The sequence below is a fragment of the Seriola aureovittata genome, chromosome 5, assembly GCF_021018895.1.
Source record: "Seriola aureovittata isolate HTS-2021-v1 ecotype China chromosome 5, ASM2101889v1, whole genome shotgun sequence".
NCBI lineage: Eukaryota > Metazoa > Chordata > Actinopteri > Carangiformes > Carangidae > Seriola > Seriola aureovittata.
This window is the reverse complement of record NC_079368.1, coordinates 24,774,539-24,795,427: the sequence shown is the minus strand read 5'-3', so window position 1 is coordinate 24,795,427 and position 20,889 is coordinate 24,774,539. Positions and strand designations below refer to the sequence as shown.

General features: G+C 39.6%; 4 protein-coding genes across 5 annotated transcripts; all 4 read left to right on the top strand.

The window, feature by feature from the left end:
• Positions 1–381: 381 nt before the first annotated feature.
• On the top strand, positions 382–4,327 carry isca1 (iron-sulfur cluster assembly 1). Its single transcript, XM_056376111.1, has 4 exons — positions 382–492; positions 2,356–2,409; positions 2,756–2,861; positions 3,189–4,327. The coding sequence occupies exons 1-4, from the start codon at positions 412–414 to the stop codon at positions 3,335–3,337; spliced, it is 390 nt and encodes a 129-aa protein (XP_056232086.1). The 5' UTR covers positions 382–411; the 3' UTR covers positions 3,338–4,327.
• An 88-nt stretch (positions 4,328–4,415) lies between these two features.
• Positions 4,416–6,706, top strand: LOC130169397 (uncharacterized). Of its 2 annotated transcripts, XM_056376110.1 has the most exons (3): positions 4,416–4,698; positions 5,753–6,206; positions 6,506–6,706. In XM_056376110.1, exons 1-3 carry the CDS (start codon positions 4,642–4,644, stop codon positions 6,667–6,669), a joined length of 675 nt encoding a protein of 224 aa, XP_056232085.1. In that variant the 5' UTR covers positions 4,416–4,641; the 3' UTR covers positions 6,670–6,706. The 2 variants fall into 2 exon arrangements, with proteins under 2 accessions (XP_056232085.1, XP_056232084.1); XM_056376109.1 differs by lacking the exon at positions 4,416–4,698 and having other exon boundaries at positions 5,215–6,206.
• A 1,288-nt stretch (positions 6,707–7,994) lies between these two features.
• Positions 7,995–11,470, top strand: kiss1rb (KISS1 receptor b). The gene is made up of 6 exons (XM_056376726.1): positions 7,995–8,214; positions 8,508–8,632; positions 9,419–9,554; positions 9,692–9,930; positions 10,040–10,192; positions 11,118–11,470. The coding sequence occupies exons 1-6, from the start codon at positions 7,995–7,997 to the stop codon at positions 11,352–11,354; spliced, it is 1,110 nt and encodes a 369-aa protein (XP_056232701.1). The 3' UTR covers positions 11,355–11,470.
• Positions 11,471–13,511: 2,041 nt separating this feature from the next.
• On the top strand, positions 13,512–20,217 carry psat1 (phosphoserine aminotransferase 1). The gene is made up of 9 exons (XM_056375413.1): positions 13,512–13,689; positions 14,605–14,665; positions 15,053–15,122; positions 16,249–16,454; positions 17,511–17,683; positions 18,236–18,405; positions 18,637–18,765; positions 19,454–19,591; positions 19,803–20,217. The coding sequence occupies exons 1-9, from the start codon at positions 13,633–13,635 to the stop codon at positions 19,903–19,905; spliced, it is 1,107 nt and encodes a 368-aa protein (XP_056231388.1). The 5' UTR covers positions 13,512–13,632; the 3' UTR covers positions 19,906–20,217.
• The last annotated feature ends 672 nt before the right edge of the window (positions 20,218–20,889 follow it).

Here is a 20,889-nt window from a genome sequence, read left to right as displayed (position 1 = left end):
TTGATCAACAAAGTGGACTTTTTATCCGCTGAGAAAGTCTGCGATTTGGTTGAAAAAAGTGTTTGAATAAAATAACTAAGTGGACCTTCAGGTAAGATATTTTTTTTGTGAGTAACTGATTACGAAAATGGACCAGTAAAAGAAAATGGAAAAAAGCGGTACAAAAGTAGTTCCAGAAAAGAGTACATTATTGGAAAGTTAAGAACATACGGTACTTCAATAACATTACAAAGCAGTTACAAAACAGAATTTGCGAGCATCTCCCGTTGTGTTTTATCCGTAGGCCCATTGGCTGTTGCGACCGTCCGTCATAATATAAGCCTATCATTGAACGAGCATCTTATTTGGGGCGGTCACCACTTGCCTTTACACGCATGCGCAACTAATTGTTGTGATTTCATATGAAGCAACATGTCTGCCTCCATGGTGCGAGCGACCGTCCGAGCGGTCAGCAAAAGAAAGATACTACCCACAAGGGCCGCACTGACACTGGTAAGTGATGAACTGTGGTTCTAAACTCACGTATAAAAACATTTCTGTCCGGTCAGTGTATGTTAACTCGAGGCGTGTGGCGTCTATACTAGCGTCCGTTGGCTAACGTTACGTGATCCGAAGTTAGCTAAGCTAGCTAACCATCGACGACTTGTACGTCACAAGCAGAACAACTTTCCCGGAACATTACTCTTTTCTCTCTATGCGTTTGCATCAGCTGGTGTACACACTGGGGTGGTTATACGTGTATGACATTATGGCTTAAATCAGAATTTATCTGTACTAGATGTTAACGTTACTCCGAGCCAACATAACGTTAGATTGCTAAGCTAAGCTGTTGCTTGATTATGTGCCACCGACTCTTGAGTTCGTCAACGACCGTTAACTGGGTGTTAGCAATTCAACGGTATACCATACAACATTAGGTTAAGACTCTATTACAATTTTGAAAACAACACCTGCATTAACGTTAGAAATTAACGAGGTTAATACTGCATGCAGCAGAACATGCAGAAGTGTTGTAAAGGTATACTGTAGTGCGTAAAGTCGAGTAGCTTACAAGATGCACGATGTTTTTATTGTGTGATGTCTTTTTAATGTCATTTACATATTGCTTCGATTTGTCTGGATTTTTTTTATATTTGACTTTTTTAACTTGTATTGGAAAGTGCTTTACAAATAAAGTCTTATTATATTATTCTAATTATAAAACTAATGAAGCAGGGGCCAACAATAGCCAAAGAATAATGCAAAGAATACTGAAATGGAGGTTGGCTTCTGAGTGTGCTAGAAGTCTTCTAGAATAGTTTGGTTATCCATTTCTTTGTCACCCATCTCTTTATCTGTGATGTCGTAGCTTTTGTTACATTTCACCCTCTTAAATTTCCCCAACTTTACTGTCACTCTTTACTGTCTAATAGGGAAAAAACATACCAGAAAAAAATCAGAAGTTAGTGGAAAAGTACTGCGTGTGATATTATTATAAATGAAACAGACTCGGTGTAACAAGCTACCAGTGCAGAGTCATGGTTTGTTGTTATGGGTGGGATGATGGTGAATATCAGCCAGACGAGCTCTGCTAACAGTGCTGTTTGAAGATAAAGTGTACATGTGATGGCCTGAGCTGATAATGGTTTTGCACTGAAGTAAATGTTAAGTAGTGAGACGTTCCTCTGCACTCAGGCACCTGCAGATGATGTGTCATTTAAGAGTTATGCTAGTTTTTCTTTACCAGTCACGGTTTAAGGTCAGTGGTGAACATAATCATTATTGAATGATGCATTAAATGTCATATAACCTAACAGGTTGATGATATTAATAACAATCCAGTGCAAAATACTTGCTATTAACTACATATTCTAGACAAGTTAGGTTTTGGATATTGCCATTACACAGGGTTGACGGTATACTTATGAAACAATTCCAGGCTGGGACACAGTTGGAATGTACTGTACATTTGGCAGCACAGTGCACACATACAGATGAACACACCGGCATTAAGGGATTAGCACCATATGGCCAGTGTAGTTCACCTTGGTCTCCCAAATGCCTCCGAAAGAGAGCGCTAACACTTTCTTGTACCTATATCCTCTCCTGTACAGCTGGAGCTACAGGTGCAGGTTATTTCATTATACTGTAGGTACTTTACAATTTCAGATCCCTACAACCGAAACTTGTCACAGTGCAGAAACTAGTATCAAAATAGCCTTAGGAACTTGAAGCAACAGTGCAGTTTGTTTTCAGTTGTCACTCTCTGCTCAGTATGTTTGAAAAAGTTTTACCTACATACAATGCTTTCATCTGAATCAAAATTGATATCAAAGCTCTGAGTTGTAACCTATTTATCTTATGTTTTCTCTTTAGACTCCAGCAGCTGTGAATAAAATCAGGACGTTGTTGCAGGACAAGCCGGAATATGTGAGTAAATGATATGAACAACAGTCAATGAAACATCGTCTCATCGAGCATGCAGTGCTTCTCTACATGTTCTGTGTTTCTCTCTCTTTAATAGCTGGTTTTTCACTCTGCCTTCCAGTGTGGTAGATGGGAACAATTATACACACTTTATTTTTTGCGTACTTTGACAATGCAGCTCACAAACTAGTTGCATTTGAGTTGTCCAACCCAACACATCTGCTTTCCAGTAGTCATGTGTGTAAATATATAACTTTTAGCATAATTGATGACACTGTAGTGATTGGTAAATGGTAAATTACACAGAGTAAATTACACAGACTGGTTATATCCATCTGTCTCTTTCTAGATCGGTTTGAAGGTTGGCGTGAGAACACGTGGCTGTAATGGACTGACCTACACACTGGACTACACCAAGGAGAAAGCAAAATCTGATGAGGAAGTGCTGCAGGATGGTAAAACCATTTATTATTGTGTTTTCTTTTATAGTAAAATGTTTTGGATTATTTGAGTTATGAGGACAGGTGGAACAAAGTTCAAATACAGTTTTGTGAGGATTATTCACAGCATGCCTTGCTGTCTGTCACAGTGATTTTCTTTAAAAAAAAACTATTACTAATACTAGGGGGTGGTAAAATTAGACATTTTCAAATTCTTCACATAGTGGCTGTAATAAAAATGTGTTTGTAGGGTTGCTGTTTCATTGATTGGAACCTAAAATGAAACCAGTGTGGATGCCAACATTAGAACTTTTGAGAACTGACTCTACTACTCTCTTGCAGGCGTGAGGGTGTTCATAGAGAAGAAGGCTCAGCTGACCCTCCTGGGAACTGAGATGGACTTTGTGGAGTCAAAGCTGTCCACTGAATTTGTTTTCAACAATCCCAACATCAAGGGCACATGTGGCTGTGGAGAGAGCTTCAACATTTGAGCATCATAGAGCCTCCGTCCTCCCACACAATCCCTGCTCTAAACCTTGTCCCATCTATTAAGACTGAGAGACTGAATGTTGACAAGGAAGTCGGACATGAGGAAATCCTTGAGATGTGGACGTGCCTCCTTTCCTACCACTGCTCTTCCTGCAGACCACTTGTATACACACACTCTAGAAGCCCAAGTATGTGTGTTCATGCTTAGAGGAAAGTTTCAACACAATCTGTGCAGTCAAAACAATGATTGATTGATTTTAGGTTCAGATACCTCCGATGTCGACCCTGCTTCTTTTATTCTGGGCTCCTGCATTAAAAAAAAAAAAACCTTTTAGAAGGACCTCAAAAGCAAGGTGTTTTTTTTTTTTTTTTTAATTTAGTGACTGTCTACCATTTTACACACATACGCACATTATCTTAATTCATTCAGTCAAAACTCACCATGTCTTGTATGCAGAAGGAAATGGTACAACATAGCCCAAAAGCATGCTCACTAAAGCGGAGAGCTGATCAGCTTTAACTTGGTAAAGCTAAGTGGATGAGACCATTAAGTATTCGGTTTTCAAGTTTGAATCTACCCACCCAAAATCCACAGATGTTAACAACAGCTGTTTGATAAACACACTGTAAGACAGTGTACCATTACCCAGTGTCGTGTACCAGCAGTATGCAAAAGTGGAGGAGTTTGAGTGTCTTGAATCTGCTTTATCAGTTTTTGTATAGTCTTTGAAAAGTTAAAATATATATTTATCGCTGTGTAAATATAAAGAATGTAAATCTCCCTTGAACCACACAAACGCACAAAAAAAAAAATAACGCACAAAACATGTATCCTTCACATAAGAGTACATTAAGTTTATGTTGGTTTCTTTTTTTGCTTGATCAAAGCCAGGAACTTGTGTTTGTATAGATTGCGTGCTCTTAAGATTTGTAACCTGTGCAATATGTCTGTATACATATGAAATAATAAATAGCTAAATCCATTAATATGACATTGTGTGGCCACTGTTTTACGTTCCGCAGTTTGAGCAGTTGTCAAGGAGGTGGTGCACTTGTCATTAGAATCTTCCGATCAATTGTCATGGTGATAGTTCATTTGTCAGAACTGTTGCATCATAATGTCCAGGTTTCTGCAGCTAACCGATGAGCTATCACCTCTTTTCCGCTGATACTTTTGTATCAAGGAGGATGGAGACGGAGGTACAGTCAATTTGAAATATTTTGTTATAATGATCCCTATTTTAGGTTTTTAATATTTAATGAAGTAACAAGTCGGCACTTTCCTTTTTTACGGTCTTTTAGGGTCATGGACAGTGAAAACAAGGATGGAGATTCTGACAGCAGAGAGTCTCATGGGCTTAAGGTAGTGAAAATTGATACATAAAGTATTTACTGTCAGATTCAATAATATTTTTTTCAGAACAAACCTTTTGGCCTTTTGTTACATTTTCATCTGTAAAGCTTTAATATCACCAAGGGACAAAGGAGGGATGCACAGAAATAAACCATCACTAGGGGGTGCTAAAGTTGGACATATACAGAGATCCATATGACTATGTTTTATGATGATCATAGTTACCTAGAGAAAATCTCATGTAAAACCTGTAATTAAAATGAAAATACACATTGAAACAGCTTTCACTGATTTCAGTTTGGCACTTCTTGGGCGGTTCTGTTGGTTCTGTTAGGCAGAACAGACTAAATACAGGGCGTCGTGTGGCGTAGTGGTCTAAGCAGGCGCCCCATGTGTAGAGGCTACAGTCCTCGCTGCAGTTGGCCCCGGTTCGAGTCCCGCATCTTTACTGCATGTCATTCCCCCTCTCTCTGCCTCCTCATTTCCTGTCTCTCTCCACTATCCTGTCCAATAAAGGCACAAAAGCCCGAAAACATATCTTTAAAAAAAAAAAAAAAGAACAGACTAAATACAAGACATCACCTGACAAAGTTGTTATGGCAAACATTTTAGCAAACGGTTACCTATTTACATCAACTACTGAGTAATATTAGCATTCATTTGGAATTATGAGAGTGAGCAACATGCTCCAACTGATGTATGGATGTCCAGTTATCACTTAAGTGTTAGTTAGTTATCCATTTAGCTCTATTACTGATCTCCACTCAAGGAAAATGGCTGGCTCTTTAGGAGCTAAAAGCTCCACTGTGCTCACTAACTTTGGGGCTAGGTAGGTATTGCAAGGGTTATAAGATGATAAAATACTAAGAACTTTTGATTTTATTTGGACCATTTGTGTTATGAAGTACAACATGTTTACTTAAAATATAAGTCCAATTAAAACTGGATTCATGTGATGTGTGTGGTTCACAGTAGCAACTGTGGACACTGAAGGATGTGGTCTTTGAAAACGTATCTGATCTCTGCTGTGTCTGTGATACTCCCCCAATGCTACTCTTCTCAGATTTCAGAGTTCTTAAAGGCTTTGGCTGAGAGGAAATCCCCACCTTGTGACACCACACACATCGACCCTCGAAACATCAGCACCACCCTCTCCATCCTAAAGAACAGTCATGGGACCTTTAGATCCAGAGCCGTCCTCCATGAAAACATAAGTCAGTTGTCCAAGCGTCAGTTTCAGAGGCGGGATCACCTGAGTGAAAGCTTACCTGTCCCAAACACTGCAGTGGCCTCATCTCAGGAGGGACAACTCCACCCTACCTTACCATCCTCAAATCCTGTCGTCCTTACACACCTGCTGGAAAAATCTAAGACGCTGCCCTCTGCCTCAGCGCTCTTTGTTGTAGAACGTTTTAAAAAGCAAGAGATACATCCACACATCCTGGATGTGCAGGCTTGGACCAAACAGCTCTCCTGTGAACCACAGTGGATGCCACCCAAAATGCCTCCTCAAACTGGTCAGTTGGGCTGTTATAGTCACAAAATCACGTACATCCTTCATTGTTGTCCTGCCACACACGTAGGCTGAAACAAACTCTTTAAGTGTCCTGCTAAAGGCTTGAGAGGCGATAACTATTCTTCTGCCAATGTATATACTATTGTTTTATGAGACTTTATAATGAACATTCCAACATGGAAAATGACTAAATTTGCTCAGGGATCAATAGATTTATCATGATAATAATACTGATAGATGGTCATATGAATTATTAGAATAATACTGGATCTGATTGTTTAATGCCTGATCCTTATCCAGGGCCAACCAACCAATGGTTCTTTGAGAACTTGACAGACCTACAGAGGAAGCTGTTTTTAGGTGCCTCAAAGAAACATGGAGTTCCGAGACACTATCAAATGCCTGTGAAAAGTGCTCGTCACAACTCATCTGAGTCCACCTCTTTACCACTTCCACCTCTGTAAGAAAGTCAAAGGCAGATAAGATCAAATTAAACTGAAACCAGCAAAGACAGATTGTCTTATTCATTATTTTTTTACCTCTACTTCCAAAGAAACGAAAAAACAAGAGAGTGGTAGACGCATGATAACTTAAATTTATTTAAGAAATTGTATGGTTGAAAATGACAAAAAAAATAATGTCAAGAGCATGTTCAGCTAACATATTTTCTGCTGTCAAACTATGTTGCATAAAGAAAATGGAAGTTCATTGTCTTTGGTAATGACGCATTTAGAAAAGGCAAGTGTTTACTCATTGCACACACAAGCATAATTCCCCTAAAATACCAGTTTTCATTTATTCTATCTGAAACAAGAAAGAAATTAAAATGATTCTTACATGACTGATAATGGATAAAATGTCAAACAACAACTGCAAAAACAACAAGCATCACCTTTGTAGGTCATGACGGATGTAATGACAGGTGTTTTTGCTGGAAGCGGCGGGAGATCAAGGTGTCCTGTCACCACGACCACCAGCCGCCTCCATGATGCATTCATGTTCATTTTGGTTTGCAGGTTATTAACCAGTCATTATGGTTTCCTGTTTTCTGCAGTCAATCAACCCTCGGTGTTAATAAAATGAAACGTGGGGGAATAACTTTAGACTGTAATAGAGTCAAGAGTAGGTTCAGCTGCAGTTTGAGCTGAAGCTAACACTGTCTACAGTTTCTGTGTGTGAACCTGCTGAAAAAATGAAATAACGTTATTCAAATCTGGCTGCAATCATTTTACAGGGCAGCCAGTCCTGGGTAATTACAGGTGATGATGGAGATTTTGTAAAAAGCTCCTACTACGTCAGCCTCTCGCCCTTTCGCTCACATAAATGCTCACAACGCAAAATGACTCTGGTCTCCTCCAAACACCTCCTCCCCTCCCCAGTTATGGTGGTCTATAACAGTGCTTTCATCTCAGAGCTGCAGAGAACAGAGCAACAGCCCATCACGGACCAGCAGAGAGGGGAGCGCTGCAGACGCAAACGAGCACAACACAGGTAGGAGAAGTTTATTATACACAAAAGGCTTATTTGATATGCTTACATGTTTGTTTTATGTCATAAATCCAAATTAGCAGGTGTTATATAAATAACTTTAAGAAACACGATAAATCATGCACATATTTCAATGCACCAGTGTGTGTTGTAATTCCTATTTTTAAAAACCTTTTATTTGTACTTCAGTGAGGTCATTGTTTTTTTAAAAAATACATTTACTATACAAGATAGCAGACACTGCAATCTCAACTAATGTTCTACTTGCACCACAGAAATATTCCTGATTTGACTTGTGAAGATGATATTGGAGTCAGCAGCCAATCACGGTCCAGACTGTGGGCCTGTATGCAATGAGTCCACAGCTCTGGAGGGGCGGGGTCCGCCGGTGTTGGCCGATGCCTGGCTGGTTCCCACTTTCTTTGGTCTCATCATGTTGGTCGGCCTGGTTGGGAACTCACTGGTCATCCATGTGGTCACCAAACACCAGCAGATGAAGACAGTCACAAACCTTTACATAGGTAACAATTCTAAAGCACAATTAGCAGTAACAGGGCAACAAAGACAGTGATGGTGACTGGTGGTAATTTATATTAAACGTGAATTCACATTTTTGCGTCAAAACCCTTAAAATCACAATGAAAAAGTCCAAAAGAGAGATCACAGGTTAGTTTTTGAATTTTGAAAGGTCAAAGCCAGTATTATGGGGTCATAGTACATGTATGGTGTTTTTGCTCACTTGAATGCATCTCGCGTTGACACATCCTGAATTACATTTCTCTCTTTAGGAATCACTGTTCTTCTTCTCTTCCAGTCAACCTGGCTACGACTGACATCTTGTTTCTGGTGTGCTGCGTGCCCTTCACTGCCACACTGTACCCACTGCCCAGCTGGATCTTTGGAGAGTTTATGTGCCGATTAGTGAACTACCTTCAGCAGGTGAGAGACACACACACATAAACAAGCAAATACCGTATACCAATATCATTAAAAATGACTTTGTAATCATCAGAGCAACTACTTAAATCTTAACGGTTAGCATGTAGTACTGCAATTGTAATTTTAAAAAAGTATTTTGTAGCATTATGTACATTGCAGAATAACTAGTATTAGATGTGCAGCCACCTAAACAACTAGGTCCAATAATTTTTTTTAGCTGAAAAGCTTGTAGACACTGATAATGTAATAATTGCATATAATGTCATAACCACATATGATATCATATCAAATGTAGTAAAAACTCATTATGTACTAATGTCCCTAAATTATCCAATATAAAATGTTAGGTAAATTAAAAGGTTGTGTATAGTGTGTGTATAATAAGAATGACTTGTGTATCTGTGTCCTTAAAAGGCATTTGTTTAACACCAGACGAAATACAAGCTACTAAGGTTTTCATTGAAACGTTTGCCAATAAAATCAATGTAATAATCAGCACAAAAAAACATATTCCACTTTAAGATGTTATCATAATAAATTGTTGTTGTGTTATTAACTGTCATCAAATCATCTGATTCTACAAAGCACAAAACATAAAACCAACTTGAAAATGTGTGTCAAACAGAATCACATCTACCCGTGTGTGTGTGTGTGTGTGTGTGTGTGTGTGTGTGTGTGTGTGTGTGTGTGTGTGTGTGTGTGTGTGTGTGTGTGTGTGTGTGTGTGTGTGTGTGTGTGTGTGTGTGTGTGTGCGTGTGTGCGTGTGTGCGTGTGTGTGTGCGTAAGGTGACTGCTCAGGCAACATGTATCACTCTGTCAGCGATGAGCGTGGACCGCTGCTACGTGACTGTCTATCCTCTGCAGTCACTGCGACACCGCACCCCCCGCATGGCTCTGGCCATCTCTGTGTCTATCTGGATAGGTATCACAAAAAGAAAAAGAAAAAATACACCATGCACGCATTTACACAGTATATTCAGAACAAACATGCCATTCTTTCTGCAACTGAAGATGGAAATAAGACAGAAAAAACACACTGACCTCCCCTGTGCTCTCCAGGCTCCTTGCTGCTGTCGACCCCTGTGGCCGTGTACCAGCGTCTGGAGCCAGGATACTGGTTTGGCCCTCAGACGTACTGCAGCGAGGTTTTCCCCTCGGCCCGCCTCCAGAAAGCCTTCATCATCTACAGCTTCTTGGCCGTCTACCTGCTGCCCCTGCTCACCATCACTGCCTGTTACGCTTTCATGCTCAAGCGCATTGGCCAAGCCAGCGTGAATCCCATCGACAGTAGCTACCAGGTAAGAGAAAGTCATGGAGCTTTGTGAAACTTTTCGTATGTTAACTCCACAGAGAACAGAATTTGTTTCTGATGGTTACAAAGACATCACAATGCTTCCTTAACTCCAGCTTCAGGCTCAGGCCGAGCGAGCGGCAGCAGTGCGGGCACGAGTCTCCCGGATGGTGGTGGTCATGGTGGCCCTGTTCCTCATCTGCTGGGGGCCCATCCAGGTCTGCATCCTCCTGCAAGCTTTTGGCCTCCGCAGTTACGTTCTATACAAGGTGACCTACTCTCCATGATGACTGATTAAATGAGCCTCACTGCTGAAGGCTTTTATTTACACTCAGTTTAGGCTTAGGCCCTTTTTTTTTTAATGTAGGGTTTAAATATATTTGATCATTCAATTAAACCACATACATGGTTAAGATATTATATATATGTTATTGGCAGCTAAACTTGTAGTTATATGTATGAGGACTATAAATTGCAGTAGAAAGCAACATGCTTGTGTTTTGGGGGGAGAACAGAAAAAAATTTGATAAATGAGGTGGCAATAAGGAAACGATAGAGCTGCAAAGTGGGAGAAGCTATTTCAGGCACCTCTGTTTCTGGAAGTCCCAGACAATGTCACATGACTCATAGCTGGATCGTTATAAAACTCTCAGTCTCCTTCACTAATCAGTGCAAAAAAACAAAGATTGGAAAATATCTGGTTCATCTATAAAAAGTCTATGCCTAGTCTAAAAGGTACGAGCATGAGGTAGAAGTTAATTTCAACTCCCAAGGTGATTTAGGCGAGAAACTTCCAATCAAATCTGCAGCTGAATGCAATCCAGTTTTAAATTTGGATGAAAATTTTGATTAATTCAGCAACTATGGCGCCGTGTTTTGTTCACAAATTCAGTAATAAAGAGTTTTTCCTTAACTGGTGTTTTAATTCACACCTCTGACCAGATCTCCTCCATAGCAACAGTGGCTAAAGCTATTGGGTATTGTAGTATTTTGAGACAAAAAGACAGACAAATCATGATTTCTCATTTACAAAGTTGAAATGGTGACATTAACATAAACCAATAGGAACGTGACATTACCTGTGAGAGTCTTGTGTTTCTGTGTTAAGTAACATCAAGGATAAAATTTCAAGAAAAATTTTAAATGGGAACATAGAATGGGAAAAAAATATCTGTCTCTATTTTGCATCCACAGCTGAAGATCTGGGGTCACTGCATGTCTTACTCCAACTCCTCTATCAACCCCCTGGTTTACGCCTTCATGGGCAACAACTTCAGAAAGGCCTTCAAGCACGCCTTCCCCGCCATGTTTCTTTGGCGTACCGGGGGCAGAGTCAGGGTGGGAAACATGGACGCAGAGGAAGGGGGGGAAATGGATCGGCAGACACCCAAAGGAGAAGCAGAGATGCACTTTCTTTCATCTGGGTCCTAAAGGCCACATTGGGCATTTGGACACTCATTGTTTATTTATAGTTTTCTCTGGAGATGAGAGCAGTCTGCCCACCCTGGTATAAGTATACACATACACACACACACACACACACACACACACACACACACACACACACACAAACACACACACACAGACACACACACACACACATACACATACACACACACAAGCAAGCAATCCCTGCCATGTGATCTCTTAAAAAGAGCAAATCAGTCAGACTCCTCTCGTGACCTTCACGAGCTGCTGAAACACAATTATCTTTGTCACATTTTTCCAGCTTAGCTGGACCGATGACTGATCACTGTCAGTTTACTGGATGGCAAAATGTCTGAGCTCTGGTTTTATCTTCTTCACAGTTTCTTAAGGAGGTGAAGAAAAGTGTACAGCACAACAATAGAAACTGTTCCTGAATGCATCCTTGTTTAGATAGATAGATAGATAGAAAGATACTTCATTTATCCCCAATTATTAAATATTCAATTTAATATAATTATTTAGAAGTGTTACAATAAGATTCTGGGTTAAACACGTCTGAACCAAAAAAAATCTGCTTGGTCTGTTTTGTTGGTGTGTCAGAAATTCGCTGTTATCTCCTGTTTCTTTTATTTGTTTCTATTTTGTTTTCTGAGTAGCAGCAAGTTGAATGCTATTTTAGGACCACTGGTGGAGCATGGTTACAGATACCAGCTCTTCAAGTAACACAATTCTGGTTAGATTCAACTAAATTCAGCTACAGCATCCTGTGTGCACTGTGCATGTGGAAAAAACATGCACAAGAGTAGGATTTTTGTCTGTTAGTCTACGCACAGGTGATCTGTACTTGTGTAGATGTCAGCCAGCCTATACACATAATGTTAATGTGCATAATAGGAGGCAGTGTTGTATTTACACATTACAATATATATGGAATCATTTTTTTTCATAAAAATCAATCATAAAATAAATAATGTTGGGTGTGTATTTCTCCTTTTCTGTGTTGTTTTGTTGAGTTCAGTAGTGGCTGCAGGTTCAATACAGTTTTTCCTGGATTTCATTTCCCTCTGAAATAATTTGTGTTTGTTAGATGCACAGGCACGGATAGGCACAACATGGAGTCCTCTGAGAGCCTCCATTCTTACTCCTTTCTCTCCTCCATACCTAAACACACAGCCTGTATCAGACGTTAAGACTATATGCTGACCTGCACTTGTTTTGAAATGTCCAAATTGCTGCAGGGCCCATTGATTTATTGGTGATTGAAAACATGTGAAATTGTGACAGAGCAGCCAAATGTGTTAACTCATTTTTTTTTACAATGGGGAACTATAAAGAAACAAACTCAGTCATATAATAGCTATTTGCTGCAGGGTTTCATCCCTTTTGTTCAGGTGATTTAATTGGCTGTAAAGTTATTTTAATACAGCAACTGATGGGTTGCAGTTCATTGAACAGTCTGTCATGATACTACATTGTTCACTATGATATTAATTGTTGAAATGAACCCTGCTTTGTACTGAAGTTTTCCATCTGTCTGATTTCCTGCCTCACTCACATGTTGATCGCGTGTCAATGGAGCCGATCACACATATAAATCGATATTCACCAATGACAGCCATGTATCAAACAGACCAGCCAATGGAATGCCTGGCTGAGCTTTTGGGAACTTGTGCTGCCTTCAGGTGATGAGGAAAATATTGGTTTGTCCACAAAGTGCACAGGAAGCGGCTGCCTAATGCAAGGGGTTTTCTTGCTGTAATCATTTCTTCTGTTTCTACCGGATGTTAAGAGATCCCTTCATGGTGCACCTTCAGTGTAATTGATGGGGGACAAAATCCACTGTCCTCCCTTTTTTTTTGCAAAATTGTAGTCCAGAGTTTGCTGACGTGATAAAAATCAACCCCCCAAAAATCACAATATCTGCTAATATACAAAATGTATAACACAATGTATAACAGCAAATTTTATGGCATTTCTGCGTGAAAAATGACTCAAATCAAAATTAATTTTTTTTTGAACGACTAATCGATTAATCAACCAACCGCTGCAGTACATAATGCGCACATTACTCACAATCTACCTCATCTTGTTAGTCGAGTTTACGCGTTTACGAGCAGCGCCTGAACGCAACATTTCACAAGGCGAAGTAATTGGCATCCGCGCCGACCAGTACAGGAGGAGTACAGCCGAAGTTGAGTTGAGGCAGACGGGAAAATCATTCAATCCGCTGAATCAACCAGAGGCAACATCCACCGGCTGAACACAGGAAACCGTTTACATCATGGAGCAGAAACAAACCATCAACTTTGGCGCTGGACCTGCAAAACTCCCCCAGTCCGTAAGTTCAGGTCCTTGTTTTTGTTCGTGTGACGTTAATGATATTGAGAAAGAAGCTGTAAAAGACGAGCTAAGTGTAAAACAGTGCAAAGAAAAATGTCCCGTAAACGTAGAGGTTTTGATTCACTGTGATGCAAGGCTGTTTTTTTTGCAGATGCACGCTTCAGGCTCTCATTTCGAGTCTTTCTGTCTATAATGTGGATGAGGAAATATTATATAATGTTAAAAACTAAGCATGCTTGTGTTAACTGTTCATCTATTGGTCAGATTGTCTCTTTCTTGAAGACAGACACTGGCATTTGAGAAGGTCTCACTGCCGCTGACGCTTGGCGTTTGTCGGCAGCTCAAACAGACTGAAACTCAAGCGTTGAGTTGCATCAGCCTCCGTCATTCATGTGGAAACCTGCTCCTTTGTGCCTCACTGGCAGCAGCAGAGTCAGCCTCTAGATGGCAGGAAAACAGAGAGGAATAAATCAGAGCTCTTACTCACCAAACTAGATTAGATTCAACTTTATTCTGCAACTTGCAAGTGCAAACATGGAATCTAACCACAATTGAACAGACAAATGTTGTAAAACAGGCACCCAGATAAAAGCAATTTGATATGAGGACTTCACATTAGCTTTCAAAAAGTTGGGATTGTGAGAAATTGTGATTTTTTTTTCTTTCTTATTATTTTCTAATTTTTACAGACCAAATGATTAATTATGAAAATAAGCTGCAGATTAATCAATAATGAAAAATGATTGTTACAAATGGCAATACAGTTTAATGCAAACATTTTAATGACACCACATCTTGGATACTGACAAAGACTGAACACATCAGCTCCTGTAGTTTGCCTCTCAGTTTTGGACTTGACTGATTTAACATGTGACTATGTGACTGATATGTGTTATAATGTGACCTGTTGCAGGTGCTGCTACAAGCACAGAAGGAGCTCCTCAACTACAGTGGCGTTGGCATTAGTGTTCTTGGTGAGTAGAATAAGTTGAATTTGAATAATTATGAAACAAAACTATTGTATTTTTCATGATAAATACACACATTCATTTGCCATTTTATTAGGTACACCCAGCTAAAACTAATGCTGTCTAATACAACAGTCCTGTAATAAAACCTCCCTTCATTAAGGTTATAATGTTCAGTAGTTTCTGATGCTGTTGAACTGTATTGATTATAATAGAAACACCTGTCAGTATAATGCAGTATAATGTATTATCTGCCCTAGCTGACCCCTGCTTCCTGACTCTATGGAGTCTGTGCTATAGATGAGTGCCAGTGTTAAATGACCAAAATATAATCAATAAATGCCAAATGACTGTGAGATGAAACTCAAATATTCTTAATTTTGTTCAAACCAGAAATGAGTCACCGATCATCAGACTTCAACAAAATCCTCAACAAAACAGAGAGTCTCCTGCGAGAGTTGTTGTAAGTGGTCTCTCCTCATGTTTTCCTACGGCCCCATAACACTTTGAAAATTTCACTCATATTCTCTTACAACTTCAGCTTACTATATCCACAATATGTTGGTAATACAGTATCATTATATTGGTAATACACTAATACATCTTATTAGTTTCTCCTCTGCCTCTCTTGTACATACATGTCATATTTTTGAAGGCTTAATGCCAAATAGATTTAGGGTTTGTTAGCTAACTAGGCGTGTTTCTCCATGTGGTACGATTCATTAGTAAGAGTTGAACTTTGTGATGCACTTTCTACAGTCTGTCAAAGAAGATTCTGATCTTACAAACAGTGTGTTTGACATATTTTATGAATTCTGGTACTTTTTATTCTTAAGGATTTGGATTTAATGCTGTCTTGATCAAACACAAGCTCATGTAGTTAGGTGGAAAAGATACTCCTCTATCAAGTCATAAAAGTGCTGAGAGAACTTAATGCCATAGTGCAGGACAGACAGGACGACATTCAACATTCAAGAAATTCCCAATCCATCCATCTGACTGACTGACAAGTAAACAACATAGCATAGTAATAAAATATCACATCGACCTTAAGGTTTGCAATTCAAAAGTTGAATAACCAAAACACATTTACTTATGCGAAATGTGACGAATAATCACAAAGAAATCAACAAACAAAATGTATGTACTATTATTATATTACATTATATTCATCTGATATTCCATTATTAAAATAATTTCTTTAATTCTAAAAAGTCAGCTGTAAATAAACATTCATCTCTGGTCAAAATAGGCGGACTGAGTTTTATAAATCCCCTCTGGTTTTATGCAAAAGAATGTTGATGGCACACAAACTGGTTGAACCAGATATTCGAGTGTTTGTTTTTTTTTTCTAGGTTATTCTTAAAGAAATAGACACCGTCCCTTCTATTTTAATCTACTTTTTACTAAATGTTATTAATCTTGGCTTTTATGCTAATATTTACTTTTCACCAGAATGCTCAACCATGTGGATCAGGTATTGATATTGTGTCTGCTATTGATATTTTGCCATCTGCATCAGCATGAATCCATTAATCTTTACTTCTGTCTGTGTGTGGTGTTTAACACAGTGACCTTTGTCTTCACAGAAATATCCCAGACAACTATAAGGTGATGTTTCTGCAAGGTGGCGGCTCTGGACAGTTCAGCGCCGTTCCTCTCAACCTGATTGGCCTCAAAGAGGACAAGTGCGCCGATTACCTGGTGACTGGCACGTGGTCGTCAAAAGCGGCAAAAGAAGCAGAGAAATATGGCAAAGTCAACATTGTCCACCCGAAGCTGGATAGTTACACAAGTAAGTCTGTGTGCATGGTGGGGTGGTAGACTAATAATGGTCTTTTTGGCCTGTTCTAATAAAGATTAGAAAGAAAATCATCAATAACTGCCACCACCATCATTTTTGTAGTCACATGTATTAGCAGATTAAGTTAGGTTTTTGTAACTCAAGGCATTTCTTGGATGACACAAGGAATTTCTATTTTATTTATTTCTCTTTTTTGTTTTTAAGTGCAACATAATAGCTATCACCACATCAAAAAGCAGTTTCAGCTCATATGAGTTGGCCATTGTCATTCATGCTGCATTAGGACAGCACCTCTGCAAACTCTGGCTGTGTGTCCAGGCTGTTACGTAACGAACAAAAAGAGCCGACTACCAAAGACTCTGGTATGCGAGCAGCCTTTTCCACATGGTTGTGTCCGACTGGGATTTTCAATGGGCTTTCTTGTTCATCCTAATGTTTGGAGACAGTGGTTTATACTAAAGAGATTACTTCACCAAATGGACAAAAATATTTGGACGGAGTGAATTTTCTTGTTACACTAGTGTGGTTTAAAGGACTAGATTTAAAAATAACCAAATAAACTGGATTGAGGCCGGGTGTGTTAGGTGTATTTGCAAAAGCATTCAGGGTGACATGGATATTACAGTCAAGTAATGCAAGACCATGATGCAGTTTTTAGCAGCGTGGCTCTGATGATCACAGTGTTAGTCCACCACTTTGGTCCAGATTGAAATATGTCAACAAGTGTTGGTTGGATTAACATGAATGTCTAATTCTTGGTTTCCACAGGATGCTTTGCCTTGTCCTAGCACCACCAGCAGGTTGACATTTGTGTGAAATTGAAATTTGGTACACGTATATATGTTGGCCAGAGGAGGAATCCAGTCTCAGCTGTATTTAATGTTAATTGCTCATTAGCAAAAGCATGCTAAGACGCTAAACTCATATGGTGAACATGGTAACTATTATACCTGTTGTGTAGCATTTAAACATTGCCATTGTGAGCATGTTCATATTTAGACTGTTCAGTCTAGTTGTTTTAGTGTGTCCTGTTGATGCTGTCTCCAGAAATCCCTGACTCCAGCAGCTGGACCCTGAACCCCTCAGCCTCCTACGTGTACTACTGCTGCAACGAGACAGTCCACGGCGTGGAATACAACTTCACACCTGAAACAAACGGGGGGGTCCTCGTCAGTGACATGTCCTCCAACTTCCTGTCCCGACCTGTGGATGTGTCGAAGGTGAGGACAATGATACTGAAATTTTTTTTTCGATTTTTTTACTTTATAATCTATTAATCATAAGGGGCATTTGATATGGCAACAACAGCTCCCATGTAAAAGTCAAAACAAGATGCACACTTATTTTAAGTTAGTTCAAGTTATATAAGAAAAAGCAAGGTTAGTTATAGAAAGACAAAATAAGAGAAAAATCATATAAAAATAAAAGAATAAGACAAATGAAGACATGATAGTAGTGTTCTTAGCAAGCTAAGATGCTAAACTTCAGCATATTAATATCAAATAGCTGTTCCTATGATCATTTAGCTAAGCAACAGTTGAGCCTATGTTAAGCTGAGCCTGACAAAGTGCATACAGCTTAGACTGAAGGCAATTTAGCCAAGTCTGAGTCAGAGATGTCCTGAAATAGCCGCCGTAATTCCTGTTGATTTTGGTCGTCTTGTGATTCCCTCAAGCTAAATTCACAGCTCAACAGTTTTCGCTCCACGAGTTGATAGCGTGGTTACAACCACACCGTATTTAAAGTATAATGTGTCCTCTTCCATTGTGTAGTTTGGGCTGATTTTCGCCGGAGCTCAGAAGAACGTGGGCTGTGCCGGGGTAACTGTGGTCATTGTGCGAGAGGACTTGTTAGGCCACGCTCTGAAAGAGTGTCCCATTGTCCTGGACTACAAGGTGCAGGCAGAGAATAACTCCCTCTACAACACACCGCCATGTTTCAGGTACAGACTCACCTCTGTCCATCTTTGATTTTATTTTTGCTGTAACAGTGAGATTTAACTCTTAACTCTCCCCCTGTCTTTATTGCTAAGCTATGCTAACTAGCTGCTGGCTATAACCTTATAGTGTATGTTAAAGGCTAACTCTCAGCAACAAAGTGAATAAGCCTATTTCTCGAAATATCAATATCAAACACTAGTTTTTTGTGTGACTCTTTCATTCTGTCGGTGCAGTATCTACATCATGGGTCTGGTGCTGGAGTGGATTAAGAACAACGGTGGCAGCGCTGCCATGGAAACGCTCAACAAGCAGAAATCCTCCATGATTTATGACATCATCAATGCTTCTAATGGTTTCTATTCGTGAGTATCAAAACACTTTTGTGGTGGATGTTTAAAATAGGAAATTTAGTGAAGGTCAAAACTTTCTACGAATGTTTGACACTGTGAACCATCAGTGGCAGTCCAGGTGCACTCTTTATTTATAATGACGAGCTTTAAACTGTAATCTAACTGAAAAATCATGAAATACTGTAGTGCTTTCCCGGCTGGATGATGGTCTAACTCTCCAGCTGGTTCACAAAAGGTCTAATGAAGAATTAAAAAGCATAAAACTGAGCTCCAAGATCTAACAAGAAAAACGACATTGGACATTAGATCACAGATTTTAAGATCTTGTATCATAAACCTCAGACTGATGATGAATTACTATTTATACTTCAATCATGAGTTTCTACTCTTAATCTTGACTAAATGTCAGGCTTTGATAGAGGGCTACAGGTCAGCATATTTAAAAACAAATGGTCACTGTTCAGCTAAAATCAAGATGAACATCACAAAAAGAGCCAGTGCAAATCACACATTCACTTCATTTAAGTATGCTTCAACTCATCTTCTGTAACTACAGCAATACACACACAAGAAATTATGGTGCTATCTACACACCCCTTACAACTGCACACTGTTACTGTCTGTAGCGAAGAAAGTGATTTCAAATACTGCAGTGAAAAATTAAAATTGGAACTTCTTACTGCTGTGTCCACCTGTCCAGGTGTCCTGTGGATCAGGGTTGTCGAAGCCGCATGAATGTAACATTTCGCGTGGGGAAGAAAGAGGGAGATGACGCCTTGGAAAAGGAGTTTCTGGACGGAGCATCTAAACGTGGAATGATATCACTGAAAGGACACAGGTTAGTTTGTGCCTCCTCCCTGTTGTTCCATTAATGGGTTACAAGAGAGAATACTGGGTACTGAAACTTTTCACATGTAAGGTAACGTAAAGTTAGACAGAAACACCAGCATCTAGATGCATAATGGATTTTTTTTCTTGTAACGGCCCTGTTACAAAGCTGCCTCTGCATTTGAAGATCTCAAATAAAGACAATTTGTCTCCCTCTGCAGGTCAGTTGGGGGAATGCGTGCATCTCTGTACAACGCTGTAACACTGGAGGACACTGAAGCCCTGGCTGCCTATATGAAAGAATTCCTCAAAGAGCACCAATAAAACAGGCCTCACACAGTGGCATGTCATTACTTCGGTGCAGTTTAAAAACGTTTACCTCTAGTTGAGATCCATGTTGGATCTGGAAGGTGTGCCTTTTGACACCTGTTTTATAACACTCATTCATAGTTCCTAATAAGCTTTAACCACTGCTGCTCCCAGTAATGTGTTAATTACTTGTGTTTCATAGAATTATGTTTAAATGGATTTATTGACTAACAGTGCTTTGATATACATACTGTAGGTAATTCTTGTTACTTGTTAAAAATGTATTTACATTCCAGTAAATCTAACTCAGAAATTCTTAAAGTGTCATTTCTTTGTCTTGAGTGTTTTTTTTCCAGCTGACCACAGTTTGTAATTTTAAAACGATCAAATAATGTAAAAGTGAAAACTCTTCACTCATAAGAAGAGACAGCAGTGATAAACAGAGGTGGACAAAGTAAACAACTCCATTACTTGAGTCAATATGACGTACAACTACTTAAGAAGCACAGTTAGTCTTTTGCCTGTGAATATAAAGGTTCTGTAAACAAGAAACTACAGCAGCAAACAAGTATTGTCTATGTAAAGATATAGTGTAGTCATCCTGAGCAGAGAAGTAAGTCACACCCCCCTTCACCTGTGTTGTAATCTAAATTTCTCTGTTCTTTGTTCTGGCAGCCGCTATGGTAGGGCGTGCATGTTAGTGCATGTTAGTGCATGTAAGTGTGCCTGTTAGTGCATGCCAGTCCTGTTAAACGGTTGGCCCCGCCCACATCTATAAACACACAGGGACCGCCCACAGGTGAGATGGCACAGTGCAGCTTTTTGAGGTGAAAGTTCAGGTGGGAACCAACATCCATAACCCCCTCCACTGATGAAACCACATTTTCGTATAAGTAGGCCGGTAAACACAGGCGGACTGGCCATGGGGACTACCGGCTCTAATCCCAGTCCTGGTGGACCTTCAAAACAACACGTTTTTACCGGCTCAATCAGTGTCAT

Bases quoted from the DNA above. Each gene is read 5' to 3' on its own strand.
- isca1 (XM_056376111.1), top strand. From the start codon at position 412: ATGTCTGCCTCCATGGTGCGAGCGACCGTCCGAGCGGTCAGCAAAAGA. The intron at 493-2,355 runs GTAAGTGATGAA...TTTTCTCTTTAG, and splicing joins CAAGGGCCGCACTGACACTG to ACTCCAGCAGCTGTGAATAA. The intron at 2,862-3,188 runs GTAAAACCATTT...ACTCTCTTGCAG, and splicing joins TGAGGAAGTGCTGCAGGATG to GCGTGAGGGTGTTCATAGAG.
- LOC130169397 (XM_056376109.1), top strand. From the start codon at position 5,684: ATGTGGTCTTTGAAAACGTATCTGATCTCTGCTGTGTCTGTGATACTC. The intron at 6,207-6,505 runs GTCAGTTGGGCT...ATCCTTATCCAG, and splicing joins CAAAATGCCTCCTCAAACTG to GGCCAACCAACCAATGGTTC.
- kiss1rb (XM_056376726.1), top strand. From the start codon at position 7,995: ATGATATTGGAGTCAGCAGCCAATCACGGTCCAGACTGTGGGCCTGTA. The intron at 8,215-8,507 runs GTAACAATTCTA...CTTCTCTTCCAG, and splicing joins AGTCACAAACCTTTACATAG to TCAACCTGGCTACGACTGAC. The intron at 8,633-9,418 runs GTGAGAGACACA...TGTGTGCGTAAG, and splicing joins TAGTGAACTACCTTCAGCAG to GTGACTGCTCAGGCAACATG.
- psat1 (XM_056375413.1), top strand. From the start codon at position 13,633: ATGGAGCAGAAACAAACCATCAACTTTGGCGCTGGACCTGCAAAACTC. The intron at 13,690-14,604 runs GTAAGTTCAGGT...GACCTGTTGCAG, and splicing joins CTGCAAAACTCCCCCAGTCC to GTGCTGCTACAAGCACAGAA. The intron at 17,684-18,235 runs GTGAGGACAATG...TCCATTGTGTAG, and splicing joins GACCTGTGGATGTGTCGAAG to TTTGGGCTGATTTTCGCCGG.